A 20,606-nucleotide genomic window follows, 5' to 3' on the forward strand; every position below is an offset into this window, starting at 1 on the left:
CACCTGTCATCAGTGAAGGTAAAGGTCACGACATTCTGTTACTCTCACACAAGTCAACAGTTCTTGTTCAGTTTCCATATGTACCATCTGATGTCCACTGGTTGCATCAGAAAGATAACAGTTTTCGTTGATAGAAGATGTACTTGGTAACAGATTACAATTTAAGGTACTGGTCGTCCTCAGGTGATTCATCATCTGTTAAACTCTCATTGAGTCTGCAGTTAACGTTGTGCATCTTCTTCATTTACTAGTAAAATGATGTCTCTTCAACTGTCATATACTGTATTTGAGATATGTTTTCAAATACAAGGTAACCCATTCAGTTTTCAGTCCAGACACTTGTCATTACAACATATTTTGTTTACCATTCATTGAACATGTTGAAGAAGAAACCAATCAGTTCCAATTCAGATCGACCCTGTAACAATGTGGAGAAATCAGTGATGTTTTCTTCATAACCACCTGTTCATACAATAATACAACAGGAGATTGTTGCCGAGATAAAAGACTTCTACTGAACTCTTTTTAAATATTAGCATGATAAGTATTCCCTAATTTCTTTCGAACATCACACAGCAAGAACACATGGCTAAGAGGAGCATTACACAATCATAACAAGCGTATGCCTGACGAAGTCATCCATACCCCCACCCATTTTAACAGTTTGATTGGAAAATATTAAACGGCTTATGAGTCAAGCTCTGGAAATAATGTCCAGTAATATAAATTTCGAAAATTCTTAAATACCAAAAGGAAACAATTCAGCATGTGTCTGATAGATGTGGAACATGTCATCCGGAATCGAACCCTACCCTTACTGTTTTCTAAGTCCGACTTAAATAAAATACTAAAATTGCTAAAAACAAAAGGCACCTGTTCAGTATGTGTCTGGTAAAGTTTTGTTAGTAAGTATTGAATGCGTTCTGAATTATGCTCTGGAAACGAACTCTAACCTATAGAACCTAAGTCCAACTTGTTGCCCTGGAAACATAAAAAAATGTATAAAATTCCTAAATAGCAAAAGGCACCAATTCAGTATGTGTCTGGTAAACATGCAAAGATTTGTTAGAAAGAATTGAATGGGTTTTGAGTTATGCTCCGGAAACGAACTCTACCCTGTAGAACCGAAGTCCATCTTGTTGCCATGTAAACATAAACAAGGCACCAGTTCAGTATGTGCCTGGTAAACATGCAAAGTTTTGTAAGAAAGTACTTAACAAGTTTTGAGTTATGTTTCGGTAATGAAGTCCAACTTGTTACCATGGAAACGTAAAAAAATAAAAAAATAAAAAAATAAAAAATAGCAAAAGGCACCAGTTCAGTATGTGGCTGGTAAACATGCAAAGTTTTGTTAGAAAGCATTGAATGGATTTTGAGTTATGCTCTGGAAACAAACTCTACCCTATGAAACTGAAGTCCTACTTGTTGCCATGGAAACAAAAACTTTTTTTTTCTAAAATTCTTAAATAGCAAAAGGCACCAGTTAAGTATGTGACTGGTAGACATGCAAAGTTTTGTAAGAAACTATTAAACAGTTTTTGAGTTACGCTCCGGAAATGAACACCACCCTCATAGAAGTCCAACTTGTTGCCATGGCAATGTTAAAAATTCACAACTCTAAAATTCCTAAATAGTAAATGCACCAGTTCAGCATGAGTCTGATAGACATGCAAAGATTCATGGAGAAATATTAAACTGTTTCTGAGTTATGCTCCGGAAACGATTTCGGGACGCACGCACGCACGCGCGCGCACATACACACGCACGGACAGACGGAATCCATTACAATATCCCTCGCCAACTTTGTTGATGCGGGGCATAATTGTAATCGTCAAGTCGTACACTGAAATAGACACATGTAAAAATGTCAATCTTTCATGAAACGGGAAAACAGTACATCAATAGGCATAACCAGCTCACCTAATTGACATCAGATTATTCATAAATCAGTTGTTTTGTACACATTTACATGACATATATACATGATAGACATTTTCTGGCGTACCAGTATCTACAGGGGGCCCTTCCAGCTCAATGCCACACCCCCACTCCCTACACGCCTGGCTTTGATTATCATTATTACGTGACAAATTGTTTTCATCATTTGTACAGTTTGATTCATAGTTTGATTTCAATAGCTTCATGGTAACCATAATAAGTTGGAAGAATATGCACAGATACATTCTCAAGTCCTCGGACATATACATGGTCAATAAGCGTGCCACTTTCAGTAGTAGATTCTGAAACGATTTGTGTGAAACCATTCGATTCCATCAAAGTCTGTATGGAAGATGACGAAAAGACATTCTCATTGAAATCACCCATGATAATCGATCGAGCAGAATGTTTTTCAAGTTCCTGAACAAGTTGCAATAAATGCTTTCTGAAAATATCAGCTTTGAATGAGGTCGGCCTGTAGATGATAACAACATGAGCTTGCAGTTCCATGACATAAAATGACAGATACTCCAAATTGGATACTGGAAACTGAGGAAATTCACAGGTTTTGTCTTCACTACAATAAACTCCAACGCCACCATGACTTTGATTCTTTAATTCCATCAGTATTGGTTCAGACGATTCATAGGACTGTGCTCTGGGTTTATGATGCAATGTAAATCCATCAAGTTTTGGTTCCTCAAGTTGATGTGTATCAGATAACCATGTTTCTGTCAAGCAAATGAAATCGGCCTCTAAAAACCTACGGTCATTCTGCAAATCTTGAATATGTGATTGAAGGCCCTCAATGTTTTGCATAATGAATGTACATGTAGCATGACCATCATGTAGTTTCTGATTTGCATTCATAAACTTTGGCATACTAGACACTGCTGCCTCGACTTTTTCACTGCAGTATATGACCGACTCTTTGAAATTCTCAATGATAAGACCTCCAAGAGAGGATACTCGACTTAATGCAACATAAGCTTGTCCTGCTGCAAAGATCTTGCCCAATGAAACGACAGCTTTGTTCACTGTTATCCCTTGTACTTTGTGTATAGTGCAAGCCCAGGCTAGTTTGAGTGGAAATTGTCGTCTAATGCCTCCATTGTTTGAAACAGTTTCTTCAAGTGGTGCGATAGGAGTACTGTTTGTTTGTAATGCAGATGCAGTCTCTTTCAGGTTTCGTAATTTGTGACTAACTTTATCATTGTCAAACACAACATATATTCTTGAAGGAAATGCTTCACCATCAGTCAAAGATATGTGGCTAATAGTTCCAAAGACTCCATTCACAAGACCATCTGATGTATCAATATTTTTTGTGATCATCACACGAGCACCAATTGCTACAAATAGACTTTTTTGTAAGACTGAGTTATAAACTTTCACATGAGGGTTTTCTCTCTTTTCCAGTTTTCCTGTTTTTAGGTTTCTTGAGAAATCTTGTGCTTGAATGGAAATTGGATCTGTACATTTAGAATGAAGGGCAGTGACATTGAATTCATCAACCTGAGCGTTTGTCGCAAAAATGTGAATGCAATCGGCATCGTCTTCACCAGTTTCTTGTCGCTTCAGCATATTGATATCACTTGTTTCAAGAGGCTGTGATCTTTTTCGTGTTCGTAACCGATTCAGAAGTTGTGCAAATGCAGGGTCTTTTTGTCTCATGATCGTGGTCAATTCTGTGACAGTGAAATTGTCATTCCACAGGTCATATCCATTTGTGCCAACATATAAAGGTCTACCCTTAACGGGTGGTAACTGATAAAAGTCTCCAACAGCAATTACAGATACATTTCCAAATGGTGAATAATCAGAAGTTTGTTTGATCTGTCTCAGTCTACCATGAATGTATGATAACAGCTTGTGATCAACCATTGATATTTCATCGATGATAAGTATGTGAATACTTTGCAACTTTGATCGAAGGCTATTGACCTTTTCCTCACCAAGTGGCTGGTATGGCAGTTTTGCATCAATTCCAATTGAGAGTGCACTGTGTATTGTGGATGCATTAATGTTAAATGCTGCAACACCAGTTGGAGCTACCAAAAGTACGGACATATCATCTGGATTGCTTTGGATGGGGGCTAGAAGTCGTGTAGATTCATAGCAAATTGCCTTGATCAAATGGCTTTTTCCAGTACCAGCTCCACCAGTCAGAAATAGCTTAAATGCATCAGGATTTTTGCCATTCTTTTTATCCAAACACCATTGTCTTATTTTGTAGAAAACATCAGCTTGTTCCTCATTCATTGATCTCAGAATAGTTTCTGCTTCTTGTCTTGACACTGTACTCTGAAGTAACTCTGTTTTAGATAGTGTTTTATCAGTCTGGAGCAAATCAGGCATGTTTCTAACAGATTCTGTTTCCTCATCGGACATACATGTATGTGCATCTTCACATTCTAGTCTTTCAGATTCAGTCTCTGGACAAATTTGAGCCCAAGCATCTTCCAATTGACCAGATTGTTCAAACAATTCCTTTGCGTCATCAATGACTTCGGCATCCTGCTCAAACATGGCTTTGTTTCTGTCAACAATGTCTTTCACAGTTTCTACAGGACAGTTTGCAATCTGGACAGCACCAGTTTGATAAAATTCTTCATATGAATTGAAGGCGGCTGGTTTTAACTGAGTATCAAATGTATATGGCAAGAATAGCTGCAGCATACTGTGATAGTATTTCTCAGGATCCTTTGTACGAGAAAATCTGGCATATCTGATAATTGCTGCATCAGTTCGAGTGCGTTTTTTCACATGACCAAGGCCATTTTGCAATGTTACAAGTGGACTATGCCGTTTTTCATCAGACGCCCTTGTTACTTCAGATTTTGACACCACTCTGTATTCTGAGCAAAAAGTAGCAAGACACATGCTATTGAACTCAAAACCTTTGGGTCTGCTCTTGTATCGATCAACAATGCTTGTCATCCACATTTCATCTTCATCTAGTTCACCACTCTGTTGTTTGTTTTTCAAAGTTTCAAGAGGCAAACTCATTCTGACAGGGTCTACGGTTGGTATGAACTGTACTTTACGTGATCCTTCCTTCAATCTCAAATTGCAAACTCGAAACACAGCTTCCTGAGCACTCACTTCTCGATTGTGTAAGTATACAGCACCAATTTTCTTCAGAGCAGATTTTGCATCAGTATTATCCTTATTTGCTTCCTTTTGTGCTTGATTCAACAGTAATCCCATTTCTCTTTCTGCCTTTGAGATATACGAAATAATGTACACAACACAAGAGTAGGCATCAACTACATACTGAATGTCCATGTTTGCGTTCCAGCATCTGAGGAGATCTGCATTGTACTGATTGACCCATACATCATTTGGCTTGCGTTTCAACACAACATTTGTTTTTGTGGCTAGGGTTGCACATGCTATTTCAAACATATCTTGTGAAATACCGACAGCAGTGAATAATGCATCGACTGACTCAAATGTTTGCTCATCATTTGTTAGTGCTTGCCAAATCAGTTTCAAAATTGCTTTTGCATCAATGTTGGTCATCAGTTTGACAGATTCACACGTTTGTTCCAAGGTGTTTGGCTCATCTTTATTTTTGTCATTGATATCTTGACCACCTGGTCGTGAAATGAAAGTTTCACTGCTTGGTGGACGAGGGAAATTGAACCTGCAGGTTGTGCCATTTTTCTTACATGTCTTTGAATGTCTTGCGCTATGTTTCTGCACACTGTTGACAATATTGTACAATTCTTCATCAATCTCAACTGAAGGCATTTCACATGTGATGTATTTGTCAATGAAGGATTTTACTGCTTCATCAGTGTCTTTATCAATCTTTGGCGCATTCTCAACCCAGAAAAGGCAATGAGTGTGTGGGGAACCACGGTGCTGGAATTCTACACGATAGAAGTAATCTTTTATCTTTCCAATTGGTTCTGCAGGAGACATGATAACCTCTTTCAAGAAGCAATGAAATCTTTGGTCAAACATTCGTGCTGCTGTCACAGGGTTCTTTCTCAGTACAAAACATTTTTCTGACCAGTCAAGTTCATAGGCTTTGCGTTTATCTCCCTCTGCTCTAAGTATTGTTTCGATCATTTCGGGCCACCTCATATCAGCCGATGAGAATGAACAGAACCAAGTTGGCACACCCAGTTGTCTCAACATTGCAAATAAATCTTTTTGAGCAGATTGCCAAAATGGTGGAGTTCCTCTTATGGGTTTCAAGAACCTGTATCCTTCATCAGATTTTAATATTCCCCTTAGGGAATCAGAATCTGTAAGATTTTCAGCCGTAACATTTGTACAATATGACTGTGATCCCTTTCGCATTGCAATGGAAACATTTGACAAAACTTGTTGAATTTCTGAAAGATACTGAGCATAAAATATGTAGTCAGTGTTTTGAGCAAATCGACGATCAGCATTCATTAGGCGTGTGTGCAGGTAGCGTGAAAGTGTTATTCTCTTCACGATCATCATGGAAGGTAGATGACCCTGAAGGGAACAATACTGGAAATGATCTCGCTTCATTGGTTTCGTCTGTCAATACTCGGACAGGATTATTTTCCTCAGCAGGTGCAACACAGGTTATCCTTTCAAAGTGTTGATCAAGAACTTCTTGGCCAATATCAAGAGGTTGTAGACAGGTATTCAAAAGTAAGCCATGCTCTTTTTCAGTAATTTGTGTGTTTGAGCTATCCTTGTCAAGGTCAGGTAATGTGTCAGTATCAGAGTAATTAGTTTCATCTTCTTCATCAATAACTGGCAAGGGATTGACCCATTCTTCATTGAAATTTACATCTCCATACCATCTATTGTTTGCTTGAAGATATTCTAAGGCATTCTTAACATGAGCTTTGTTGACAAACTGATATTGATAATGGCCTTTGTAAGTTAACTTTCTTTTTAGTTTTACTCTGATCATCTCATCGTCTACATCACATCTCGGTAACATACTGGTGCTTTTCTCAATGTTTGAAGGAACACATACTACAGGTCCGTGTACGCCATTTTGTCCACCTTTTGGTAATGCAATCATTTTCATAAAAGGGATATTCAAGGCAATCAAGTGCTGCTCTAGTTCATTGAGACATTGTAGTTGCATAGGAACAGGGGTCAGTTCAAGGTTGTTAACAACAGCTTCTCCAGGTATTTTGCCAGACAAAAGTTTCCTATGACAAGTATAGCAAATCCATAATGTGCCTTCAGTACTATTGACAAACGGACATTGGTCATCACAACTGCCTGTGCATTTGTGTAGGTAAGTGTCAGTGATGCATTTCTCAGATACAGCTGCTACATTGCTTCCTTTACTTTCATACACAGTTTTTTTGCATTGAACAACCTGTTTTTTGAAAAGTCTTCGATGACACACTGAGCACACAAATTCTGGACCTTCAGAAATGTTCTTCACAAATGATCGTGTAACATTCGCCATTATTTTCCTTTCTTTTACTGTTTGCATAACCCTGGCTGACTGTCTCTCTTTCAAATTCTGTCTATGTTCGCTACTAGTTTTGTACTTTGCAATGCTTGCTGATTTAACGGATTCCCTGTGGACTGTATCTTTGTCATATTTGTCAGTGCTATAGGTTTTTACAGTTTCCCTGTGTTTGGCATCTTTTGCATATTTGTCAGTGCTATAGGTTTTTACAGTTTCCCTGTGTTTAGCATCTTTTGCATATTTGTCAGTGCTATAGGTTTTTACAGTTTCCCTGTGTTTGGCATCTTTTGCATATTTGTCAGTGCTATAGGTTTTTACAGTTTCCCTGTGTTTGGCATCTTTTGCATATTTGTCAGTGCTATAGGTTTTTACAGTTTCCCTGTGTTTGGCATCTTTTGCATATTTGTCAATGCTATAGGTTTTTACAGTTTCCCTGTGTGTTGGATCTTTAGCATATTTCTCAGTACTGAGAGATTTCAATTTGTCCTTGTGCTTAGGATCTTTGGCATATTGCAGACTGCTATATGTTTTAAATGCTGCCCTGTGCTCAGAATCTGTGGCATATTTCTCACTGCTATATGTATTAATTGCTGCCCTGTGCTCAGAATCTGTGGCATATTTCTCACTGCTGTACATTTTTAGTGTTGCCTTATGTTTTGCATCTTCAGCGTATTGCTTTGTGCTGTAGTTTTTGACAGATTCCCTGTGTGCTTCATCATCTCTGTATCTACTTGAACTGGCCTCTTTCTTTCTGTTTCTGAATTCACGTACAGTGTTGTACTTTTGTTTCTCTTTAGTCAGTTTACTCTGTTTCACATTCAAATTCGATGTTTCAGACATATCTTTCTCAGATTTTCTTTTGGCCTGGATATACTCTCTTTTGGCTTTTGCATACTTTTTTTTGTTTTTTTGTCCCTCGGCAGGTGTCGCTTCATAAGAATGAATAGATACTTCGCTATCAAGTTTGTGTTTTTTCAAAACTGATTGTCTGTCATCTACATGTAAATGGTTAGCTTTTCTCTTCCTCATTGTTCGAACACTGCTGTTCAAATGTTTCTCACAATATTTGTCCGTACAGGAGTTTCTCAAGGCACCAAGAGCGTTCACACAAACCACCACTTCGTAATGTGAACCACAAACATGATTTAGATATATGCATCTGCCAGTGTTTGGTACGTCTGTGTTTATCTGACTGCTTGGATATCTCAACCATCTGTTATCAGTGAATGTGCATATGTCAATACCGAGCAGATTTGCAGCTGCAAACATTTCTAGTTCTGTTGCCCATGTTCCAACATACCACATTCTTGATTGAGAGATGTATTGTTCAACAGAGTCATAACCTGCTCTTAAGAATGGATGGAAGCTTTCAGCATGTTCCCTTATGTGTGCCACAACAGCCAGTCGGACTTTTCTGTGATTGTTTTCTTTGCCAGAGATTGCAAAGGACAAACTTCTAAAGAAACAATTGCCATCACCTTCAATATGTACTGTTCTGCATGGTTCACCAATTTCCACACCAAACTCATGGTCTTGACATTTTGGTAAACAGTGATGTTGAATATTGAGTTGTTCGCACAACTGTTCACATACATCTGAAGATATTGGGCAGAAAAGCATCGCATTTTGGTCAATGTTAATTATTTCCACACTACCATCTTGTGAATTCTCGTGTTCATCAATGTGTACCACATCATGTTCACTTTCATTTGTTTCACTGGCAGTATCATCAGGCTGATTTCCAGAGTTGCTCAAATCATGATCATTCACATGTGCCTCAACATCAGAGGTGATTGTCATGCCAGTCACTTCAAATTGCGTGTCTGCATTTAGGTTCATTGAACGTGCAAGATTCATACAGTGTTGCTGGACCTGAAGGAGGGTTGTGTACTGCATAAGAATACTTGTCCCATTAGGGACTTGTAACCCTGCAGTGTTCCGAGAATGGGAATCAAACACATAATATTTCTCGTTTCTTTTTGTAACGGCAAAGGTTGCTCCTCCAAATGTCACAAATGTAGAGTTATGTTCTGAAAACACTGTGCGAAGTGCAGTATCGAGACACTTGATTTGTGGAGTATCTACACTTTCAACAATATCCTTAAGCACAAAGCCACTGAAAGATTCACCACGGCTGAATGTGTATTCTCTATCAAAGATGTTCACGTTTGAAGGAATCTCAGAAACCAGAAGGTATGGATTATGAGTTGTTAATGATCTCTCATCTAATGAATCGCCATAGAGTTTATTTCCTATGCATAGAACGTTATCAAGATCATAGCGATCCCATGAGGAAATGTCCAAAATCTGGTTAAACAACATTGCAGATGCGCTGTTAGCAACACATTGTCTACCACTGTTTTGTCCAAATCTAGGGTGACCTTGATGAAAAGTTCCTTGTACACAGAGTGGTTTTCTATTTACACGCAAGTCCTTTGATGTTTGGGCATTACCAGTGGATTGTTCATGACTTTTTGCGGTGCTTGTAGATGCACAGTTGCTTTCATTTATCTTATCTTTGGGGTTTGCAATATCCCTTACAGGCATTTGTTCAAGAACATGTTCAGTGTTTGCGGTTTGATGACAAGTTTTAACGAGGCTGACTTCCTCAGTATCATGTTCAAGGATATGTTCAGGGTAAGCTTCCCCCTGATGATAATTTGTATCGAGACTGGTTTCATTTGTTTGATTGCTCAATTGCTCATTCATTTGATTGCTTGTAGGCAAATTTTTGTGTGATTTGTTAACGGGGTTTCGTTCCCCGGTATCTTTTTTAGGGAGGTGATACTCCTCCATCCGCTGCTGCATCGCCTGCACCTTCCTCCAATCCTTCCTCCGTGGCATATCTGAAACAAAACGAGAGTAATGAAATTCCCCCCGCCCAACAGATATACAAATATGCACCTGGAATAATGTTTACACCTTTTGTTTGTTTGTTTTTTGACGCCACACTCAGGAAAATTCCAGCTATATGACGGCGGTCTGAAAATAATCGAGTCTGAACCAGACAATCCAGTGATTGACATCATCGGTTGCTGAAGACTTACTACCCCAGATCTCCACTGCTGACACCTAAAAATGTTAAGCTCTATCCCTTAACCCATGCTTGCCGTAAAAGGCGACTAACGGGATCGGGTGGTCAGGCTTGCTGACTTGGTAGATGCATGTCATCGATCCCACATTGCGAGGATTGATGCTCATGATATCAATCACTGGATTGTCTGGTCCAGACTCGATTATTTACAGACCGCCGTCATATAGCTGGAATATTGCTGAGTGCGGCGTTAAACAACAAACCAACCAACCAACCAACTTCTACATTTTCAAACTTCCCTCAAGTTAATTCCAATTAAAGGAAATATGTGTTATCTGTATTCAGTATGAAGCCCTTAACAGGGATCGAGTGGTCAGGTTGACTGACTTGGTTGATGCATGTCATCATATCCCAATTACGTGGATCGATGCTCATTATGTCAACAAGTGGATTGTCTGGTCCAGACTCGACATGCATCGAACCACAAAGATAAGAAAAATGAAAGCAACTGTGCATCAACCAAGTCAGCGAGCCAGACCATCCGATCCCATTACGACAAGCATAGTCACCTTTTACGCAAGCATGGGTTGCTGAAGACCTATTCTACCCCGGAATCTTCCATATAGCTGGAATATTGCTGAGTGTAGAAATTGACACAACACCTTGTTTTCTTTACCCTTTAATAAATTGCAAATATCCCGCATGATTCTCCATTGATAGACAACTTCAATATACAAAACCTGACCACACACACTTTTATTCACTCTTTACTATAACTGTGAAATTCTTGCACAATAGGTCAAATCTCAAACTTGAAGATTCAGCTTGTGGTAAAGTTTTGATTGTTATTTAAGGCCAGATTCAACAATATTTCAGTTCTGTGATAGCAGTCTGTAAATAACTGATAATGGACCAGACAATCCAATGATCGGTCAATGAACGGTTGGTGGGTTGGTTTGTTGTTTTGCGCCGCACTCAGCAATATCCTAGCTATATGGCGGCAGTCTGTAAATTATCGAGTCCGGACCAGACAATCCAGTGATTAACATCATGAGCATCGATGATATGCTTCAAACCCAGTCAGCGAGCCTGACCGCCAGATCCCATTAGTCGCCTTTTACGGCAAGCATAGATCTTATTTGTGAATATTAATTGTGAAGAATACAGGTATTTTACAAACCAATAGTCTTGGATATGTCAGTCTCCCAGATCATAGGGAAAACATTAATTGAGGAGTCCTACTCACGTCTACAATGATTTGGCAAGACTAGATTGCCTGAGCAGTGAAATTAAGAGTCTTGGCTCCATTTGGATTATATTATACTTATTTTGAAGATATATATTTTTAAATAACAACTTTATTCCCGAGACTAAATGATAATCTATCTTACCTAGTATTGTTTTAGAAATGACCATGTTGGTTTTTAAACAATATACCAAAGTATAAACATACTGTCACTTCAAAATCTAGAAATTGACACAACACCTTGTTTTCTTCAACCTTTTAATAAATATCGGTATACAAATATCCGGCATGATTCTTCATTGATCTTCAACAACTTCCAAATGCAAAAACTGACAACACTTTTCTTCACTCTTTACCATAACTGCGACTAACGGGATCGGGTGGTCAGGCTCGCTGACTTGGTTGATGCATGTCATCAATCCCAATTGCGTGGATCGATCCTTATGATATCAATCACTGGATTGTCTGGTCCAGACTCAATTATTTACAGACCGCCGTCATATAACTGGAATATTGCTGAGTGCGGCGTAAATCAACAAACCAACCAACCATAACTGTGAAATCATATTTGACTTATTTTGTAGATATATATAATTAAATCACAAAAGTTTATTCTGAGACCAAATGTTAATCTATCTTATCTAGTATTGTTTTAGAAATTACCACGTTGGTTTTTGAAACCAATTACTAAAGTTTAAACATCCTGTCACTTCAAAATCTAGAAATTGACAACACAACACCTTGTTTTCTTCACACTTTAATAAATTGCAAATATCCTGCATGATTCTTCATTGATCTTCAACTTCAAAATGTAAAAACTGACAACACAAACTTTTCTTCACTCTTTACCATAACCGTGAAATCATATTTTACTTATTTTGAATTTATATATTTTTAAATAACAACTTTATTCCCGAGACTAAATGTTAATCTATCTTACCTAGTATTGTTTTAGAAATGACCATGTTGGTTTTTAAACAATATACTAAAGTTTAAACATACTGTCACTTCAAAATCTAGAAATTGACACAACACCTTGTTTTCTTCAACCTTTTAATAAATTACAAATATCCGGCATGATTCTTCATTGATCTTCAACAACTTCCAAATGCAAAAACTGACAACACTTTTCTTCACTCTTTACCATAACTGCGACTAACGGGATCGGGTGGTCAGGCTCGCTGATTTGGTTGATGCATTTCATCAATCCCAATTGCGTGGATCGATGCTCATGATATCAATCACTGGATTGTCTGGTCCAGACCCAATTATTTACAGACCGCCGTCATATAACTGGAATATTGCGGAGTGCGGCGTAAATCAACAAACCAACCAACCAACCATAACTGTGAAATCATATTTGACTTATTTTGTAGATATATATAATTAAATAACATCAGTTTATTTTTTAGACCAAATGTTAATCTATCTTATCTAGTATTGTTTTAGAAATTACCATGTTGGTTTTTGAAACCAATTACTAAAGTTTAAACATCCTGTCACTTCAAAATCTAGAAATTGACAACACAACACCTTGTTTTCTTCACACTTTAATAAATTGCAAATATCCCGCATGATTCTTCATTGATCTTCAACTTCAAAATGTAAAAACTGACAACACATAGTTTTCTACACTCTTTACTATAACCGTGAAATCATATTTTACTTATTTTGTAGATATATATTATTAAATCACATAAGTTTATTTCTGTGACTAAATGTTAATCTCTGTTACCTAATATTGTTTTAGAAATTACCATGTTGGTTTTTGAAACCAATTACTAAAGTTTAAACATCCTGTCACTTCAAAATCTAGGAATTGACAACACAACACCTTGTTTTCTTCACACTTTAATAAATTGCAAATATCCCGCATGATTCTTCATTGATCTTCAACTTCAAAATGTAAAAACTGACAACACATAGTTTTCTACACTCTTTACCATAACCGTGAAATCATATTTTACTTATTTTGTAGATATATATTATTAAATCACATAAGTTTATTTCCGTGACTAAATGTTAATCTCTGTTACCTAATATTGTTTTAGAAATTACAATGTTGGTTTTGCAACCATTTACTCAAGTTTAAACATCGAAGAATTGAGAAATTGACACAACATCTTGTTTTCTTCACACTTTAATAAATTGCAAATATCCTGCATGATTCTTCATTGATCTTCAACTTCAAAATGTAAAAACTGACAACACATAGTTTTCTACACTCTTTACCATAACCGTGAAATCATATATTACTTATTTTGTAGATATATATTATTAAATCACATAAGTTTATTTCCGTGACTAAATGTTAATCTCTGTTACCTAATATTGTTTTAGAAATTACAATGTTGGTTTTGAAACCATTTACTCAAGTTGAAACATCGAAGAATTGATGAATTGACACAACACCTTGTTTTCTTCACACTTTAATAAATTGCAAATATCCCGCATGATTCTTCATTGATCTTCAACTTCAAAATGTAAAAACTGACAACACATAGTTTTCTACACCATTTACCATAACCGTGAAATCATATTTTACTTATTTTGTAGATATATATTATTAAATCACATACGTTTATTTCCGTGACTAAATGTTTATCTCTGTTACCTAATATTGTTTTAGAAATTACAATGTTGGTTTTGCAACCATTTACTCAAGTTGAAACATCGAAGAATTGAGGAATTGAGAAATTGACACAACACCGTGTTTTCTTCACACTTTAATAAATTGCAAATATCACGCATGATTCTTCATTAATCTTCAACAACTTCAAAATGCAAAAACCGACCACACACACTTTTTTATTCACTCTTTACTATAACTGTGAAATTCTTGCACAATAGGTCAAATCTCAAACTTGAAGATTCAGCTTGATGTGAAGTTTTGATTGTTGTTTAACGACAGATTCAACAATATTTCAGTTCTGTGATAGCAGTCTGTAAATAATCGATAATGGACCAGACAATCCAGTGATCGGTCACAGAACGGTTGGTGGGTTGGTTTGTTGTTTTGCGCCGCACTCAGCAATATTCTAGCTATATGGCGGCAGTCTGTAAATTATCGAGTCCGGACCAGACAATCCAGTGATTAACATCATGAGCATCGATGATATGCTTCAAACCCAGTCAGCGAGCCTGACCGCCAGATCCCATTAGTCGCCTTTTACGGCAAGTATAGATCTTATTTGTGAATATTAATTGTGAAGAATACAGGTATTTTATAAACCAATAGTCTTGGATATGTCAGTCTCCCAGACCATAGGGAATACATTAATTGAGGAGTCCTACTCACGTCTACAATGATTTGGCAAGACTAGATTGCCTGAGCAGTGAAATTAAGAGTCTTGGCTCCATTTGGATTATATTATACTTATTTTGAAGATATATATTTTTAAATAACAACTTTATTCCCGAGACTAAATGATAATCTATCTTACCTAGTATTGTGTTAGAAATGACCATGTTGGTTTTTAAACAATATACTAAAGTTTAAACATACTGTCACTTCAAAATCTAGAAATTGACACAACACCTTGTTTTCTTCAACCTTTTAATAAATTACAAATATCCGGCATGATTCTTCATTGATCTTCAACAACTTCCAAATGCAAAAACTGACAACACTTTTCTTCACTCTTTACCATAACTGCGACTAACGGGATCGGGTGGTCAGGCTCGCTGATTTGGTTGATGCATTTCATCAATCCCAATTGCGTGGATCGATGCTCATGATATCAATCACTGGATTGTCTGGTCCAGACTCGATTATTTACAGACCGCCGTCATATAACTGGAATATTGCTGAGTGCGGCGTAAATCAACAAACCAACCAACCAACCATAACTGTGAAATCATCTTTGACTTATTTTGTAGATATATATAATTAAATAACATAAGTTTATGTTTGAGACCAAATGTTAATCTATCTTATCTAGTATTGTTTTAGAAATTACCATGTTGGTTTTTGAAACCAATTACTAAAGTTTAAACATCCTGTCACTTCAAAATCTAGAAATTGACAACACAACACCTTGTTTTCTTCACACTTTAATAAATTGCAAATATCCCGCATGATTCTTCATTGATCTTCAACTTCAAAATGTAAAAACTGACAACACATAGTTTTCTACACTCTTTACCATAACCGTGAAATCATATTTTACTTATTTTGTAGATATATATTATTAAATCACATAAGTTTATTTCCGTGACTAAATGTTAATCTCTGTTACCTAATATTGTTTTAGAAATTACAATGTTGGTTTTGCAACCATTTACTCAAGTTTAAACATCGAAGAATTGAGAAATTGACACAACATCTTGTTTTCTTCACACTTTAATAAATTGCAAATATCCTGCATGATTCTTCATTGATCTTCAACTTCAAAATGTAAAAACTGACAACACATAGTTTTCTACACTCTTTACCATAACCGTGAAATCATATTTTACTTATTTTGTAGATATATATTATTAAATCACATAAGTTTATTTCCGTGACTAAATGTTAATCTCTGTTACCTAATATTGTTTTAGAAATTACAATGTTGGTTTTGCAACCATTTACTCAAGTTGAAACATCAAAGAATTGAGGAATTGAGAAATTGACACAACACCGTGTTTTCTTCACACTTTAATAAATTGCAAATATCACGCATGATTCTTCATTAATCTTCAACAACTTCAAAATGCAAAAACCGACCACACACACTTTTTTATTCACTCTTTACTATAACTGTGAAATTCTTGCACAATAGGTCAAATCTCAAACTTGAAGATTCAGCTTGATGTGAAGTTTTGATTGTTGTTTAACGACAGATTCAACAATATTTCAGTTCTGTGATAGCAGTCTGTAAATAATCGATAATGGACCAGACAATCCAGTGATCGGTCACAGAACGGTTGGTGGGTTGGTTTGTTGTTTTGCGCCGCACTCAGCAATATTCTAGCTATATGGCGGCAGTCTGTAAATTATCGAGTCCGGACCAGACAATCCAGTGATTAACATCATGAGCATCGATGATATGCTTCAAACCCAGTCAGCGAGCCTGACCGCCAGATCCCATTAGTCGCCTTTTACGGCAAGTATAGATCTTATTTTATGAATATTAATTGTGAAGAATACAGGTATTTTATAAACCAATAGTCTTGGATATGTCAGTCTCCCAGACCATAGGGAATACATTAATTGAGGAGTCCTACTCACGTCTACAATGATTTGGCAAGACTAGATTGCCTGAGCAGTGAAATTAAGAGTCTTGGCTCCATTTGGATTATATTATACTTATTTTGAAGATATATATTTTTAAATAACAACTTTATTCCCGAGACTAAATGTTAATCTATCTTACCTAGTATTGTGTTAGAAATGACCATGTTGGTTTTTAAACAATATACTAAAGTTTAAACATACTGTCACTTCAAAATCTAGAAATTGACACAACACCTTGTTTTCTTCAACCTTTTAATAAATTACAAATATCCAGCATGATTCTTCATTGATCTTCAACAACTTCCAAATGCAAAAACTGACAACACTTTTCTTCACTCTTTACCATAACTGCGACTAACGGGATCGGGAGGTCAGGCTCGCTGACTTGGTTGATGCATGTCATCGATCCCAATTGCGTGGATCGATGCTCATGATATCAATCACTGGATTGTCTGGTCCAGACTCGATTATTTACAGACCGCCGTCATATAACTGGAATATTGCTGAGTGCGGCGTAAATCAACAAACCAACCAACCAACCAACCATAACTGTGAAATCATATTTGACTTATTTTGTAGATATATATAATTAAATAACATAAGTTTATTTTTGAGACCAAATGTTAATCTATCTTATCTAGTATTGTTTTAGAAATTACCACGTTGGTTTTTGAAACCAATTACTAAAGTTTAAACAACCTGTCACTTCAAAATCTAGAAATTGACAACACAACACCTTGTTTTCTTCACACTTGAATAAATTGCAAATATCCTGCATAATTCTTCATTGATCTTCAACTTCAAAATGTAAAAATTGACAACACAAACTTTTCTTCACTCTTTACCATAACCGGGAAATCATATTTGCTTATTTTGTAGAGATATATTTTTAAATCACATAAGTTTATTTCTGTGACTAAATGTTAATCTGTTACCTAATATTGTTTTAGAAATTACAATGTTGGTTTTGCAACCATTTACTCAAGTTGAAACATCGAAGAATTGAGGAATTGAGAAATTGACACAACACCGTGTTTTCTTCACACTTTAATAAATTGCAAAATATCCCGCATGATTCTTCATTGAACTTCAACAACTTAAAGAATGCAAAAACTGACAACACACACCTTTCTTCACTCTTTACCATAACCGCGAAATCATATTTTACTTATTTTGTAGATATATATTATTAAATATCAAAAGTTTATTTCTGTGACTAAATGTTAATCTCTGTTACCTAATATTGTTTTAGAAATTACAATGTTGGTTTTGAAACCATATACTAAAGTTTAAACATCGAAGAATTGAGAAATTGACACAACACCGTGTTTTCTTCACACTTTAATAAATTGCAAAATATCCCGCATGATTCTTCATTGATCTTCAACAACTTAAAAAATGCAAAAACTGACAACACACACTTTACCATAACCGTGAAATCATATTTTACTTATTTTGTAGATATATATTATTAAATATCATAAGTTTATTTCTGAGACTAAATGTTAATCTGTTACCTAATATTGTTTTAGAAATTACAATGTTGGTTTTGAAACCATATACTAAAGTTTAAACATCGAAGAATTGAGAAATTGACACAACACCTTGTTTTCTTCACACTTTCATAAATTGCAAATATCCTGCATGATTCTTTATTGATCTTCAACAATTTCAAAATGCAAAAACTGACAACACACACTTTTCCTCACTCTCTTTACCATAACCGTGAAATCATATTTTACTTATTTTATAGATATATATTATTAAAGAACAAAAGTTTATTCTGAGACCAAATGTTAATCTATCTTATCTAGTATTGTTTTAGAAATTACCATGTTGGTTTTTGAAACCAATTACTAAAGTTTAAACATCCTGTCACTTCAAAATCTAGAAATTGACAACACAACACCTTGTTTTCTTCACACTTTAATAAATCGCAAATATTCCCACATGATTCTTCATTGATCTTTAACAACTTCAAAATGTAAAAACTGACAACACTTTTCTTCACTCTTTACCATAACTTTAAAATTCTTGCACAATAGGTCAAATCTCGATCCAACTTGAAAATTCAGCTCGATGTAAAGTTTTGATTGTTGTTTAACGCCAGATTCAACAATATTTCAGCCCTGTGATAGCAGTCTGTTATAATTGATAATGGACCAGACAATCCAATGATCGGTCACAGAACGGAGTCGAAACCCAGTGTTAAATGATACCGTTGTTGTTTAGGTTCCAGGATATACAAGAGCTGATAAGTCCAATGTATCTCCAATAATCTCTCTTGATTATTATTCTTAACCACACATTAGCATGTTTTGTTTGTAGCTTGAAAGGTTGTTTGTTTGTTGTTTAACTCAGCTTAAAGGTGAATACCAAGATTTAATTATCATTTCTGTTTTTATGTATTATAAAATGAGAATTGAATTCAGCTGTAGCCATCAATACTGAAATTTGCAAACACAGGCAATGCTTTTTCTGAAGACGAAGCTGGGTTTATATCCCAAAAAATAATTGTCATTGCTGCAATGTATTTTTCTTTTACATAAAAAAAATCAAGCTCAAAGTCTAAAATAAATAAAGCTGTAAAAATATCTGTTTGTTTGTTTGTTCTATAACGCCGCACTCTATAACGCCAACCCTGTTAGTCACCTATTAACCCAAGTATGGGTTGCTGAAGACCTATTCTACCCTGGATCTTCACGGGTCATAAAAATGTGTTATCTTCAATACAAAATCCCAGCCTCCTGTCAATGGACAAAAGATAAATTGTCATTGTTGCAATGTATTTTTCGTTTACAAAAAAATCAACCTCAAAGTTTGAAATAAATAAAGGTGTGGCTGTAAAATATCTAATCTTCAAAACACTACCCCCATTTGTTCAATCAAACATTGCAATAAATGAAATTATCTTGATTCTAAGATATTCTTAATTTTTTGGAAATATGCATTGAATACCTATTAATTATAACAGATACTGGACTTTACAGGTGATGTCTTTACAAGTGATGTGATTGTCATTGTTGCAATGTATTTTTCTTTAAAAATTATACAAGCTGAAAGTTTTAAATTAATAAAGCTGTGTCTGTAAAATTATCTTATCAAATGTACTTTTGTTTAACAAAAAAATCAAGCTCAAAGTTATAAATAAAATAAGCTGTGGCTGCAAAAATATCTAATGTTCAATACAAAATCCCAGCCTCCATCAACGGACAAAAGTGGGTGAGTATGGTTTTACGCCGCTTTAGCAATATTCCAGCAATATCATGTCTGGGGACACCAGAAATGGGCTTCACACATTATACCCATGTTGGGAATCGAACCTGGGTCTTCGGTGTTTCGAGCAAACGCTTTAACCACTAGGCTACCCAACCGCCCCCATGGGACAAAAGATCATTTGTCATTGTTGCAATGTATTTTGCTTTTACAAAAAAATCAACCTCAAAGTTTTAAATAAACAAAGGTGTGGCTGTAAAATATCTAATCTTCAAAACTAACCCCCCCCCCCCCCCCCCCATTTGTTCAATCAAACATTGAAATAGAATCTAAATGAAATTATCTTGATTCTTAAAAAATTCAATTTTTTTTGGGAAATACGCATTGAATACCTATTAATTATAACAGATACTTGTCCAAATAAATCACTGAAGTCTGGCATCATCCTACTTTGTGGTTGGTGGCATTGTGTCGTCTATTTGGTCCTATTCGAGCATCCATACAAAACTTTTCCCAGTTCCGCGAT

General features: G+C 35.9%; 1 protein-coding gene across 1 annotated transcript; it reads right to left on the reverse strand.

Moving 5' to 3' along the window:
• Positions 1-361: 361 nt before the first annotated feature.
• On the reverse strand, positions 362-6,018 carry LOC125383536. The gene is made up of 3 exons (XM_048401884.1): positions 2,706-6,018; positions 1,767-1,843; positions 362-418 (listed from the first exon to the last, which is right to left on the reverse strand). Exons 1-3 carry the CDS (start codon positions 6,016-6,018, stop codon positions 362-364), a joined length of 3,447 nt encoding a protein of 1,148 aa, XP_048257841.1.
• Positions 6,019-20,606: the final 14,588 nt, after the last annotated feature.

The sequence above is a fragment of the Haliotis rufescens genome, unplaced genomic scaffold, assembly GCF_023055435.1.
Source record: "Haliotis rufescens isolate VD_foot unplaced genomic scaffold, xgHalRufe1.0.p SCAF_24, whole genome shotgun sequence".
In the NCBI taxonomy this organism is placed as follows: domain Eukaryota; kingdom Metazoa; phylum Mollusca; class Gastropoda; order Lepetellida; family Haliotidae; genus Haliotis; species Haliotis rufescens.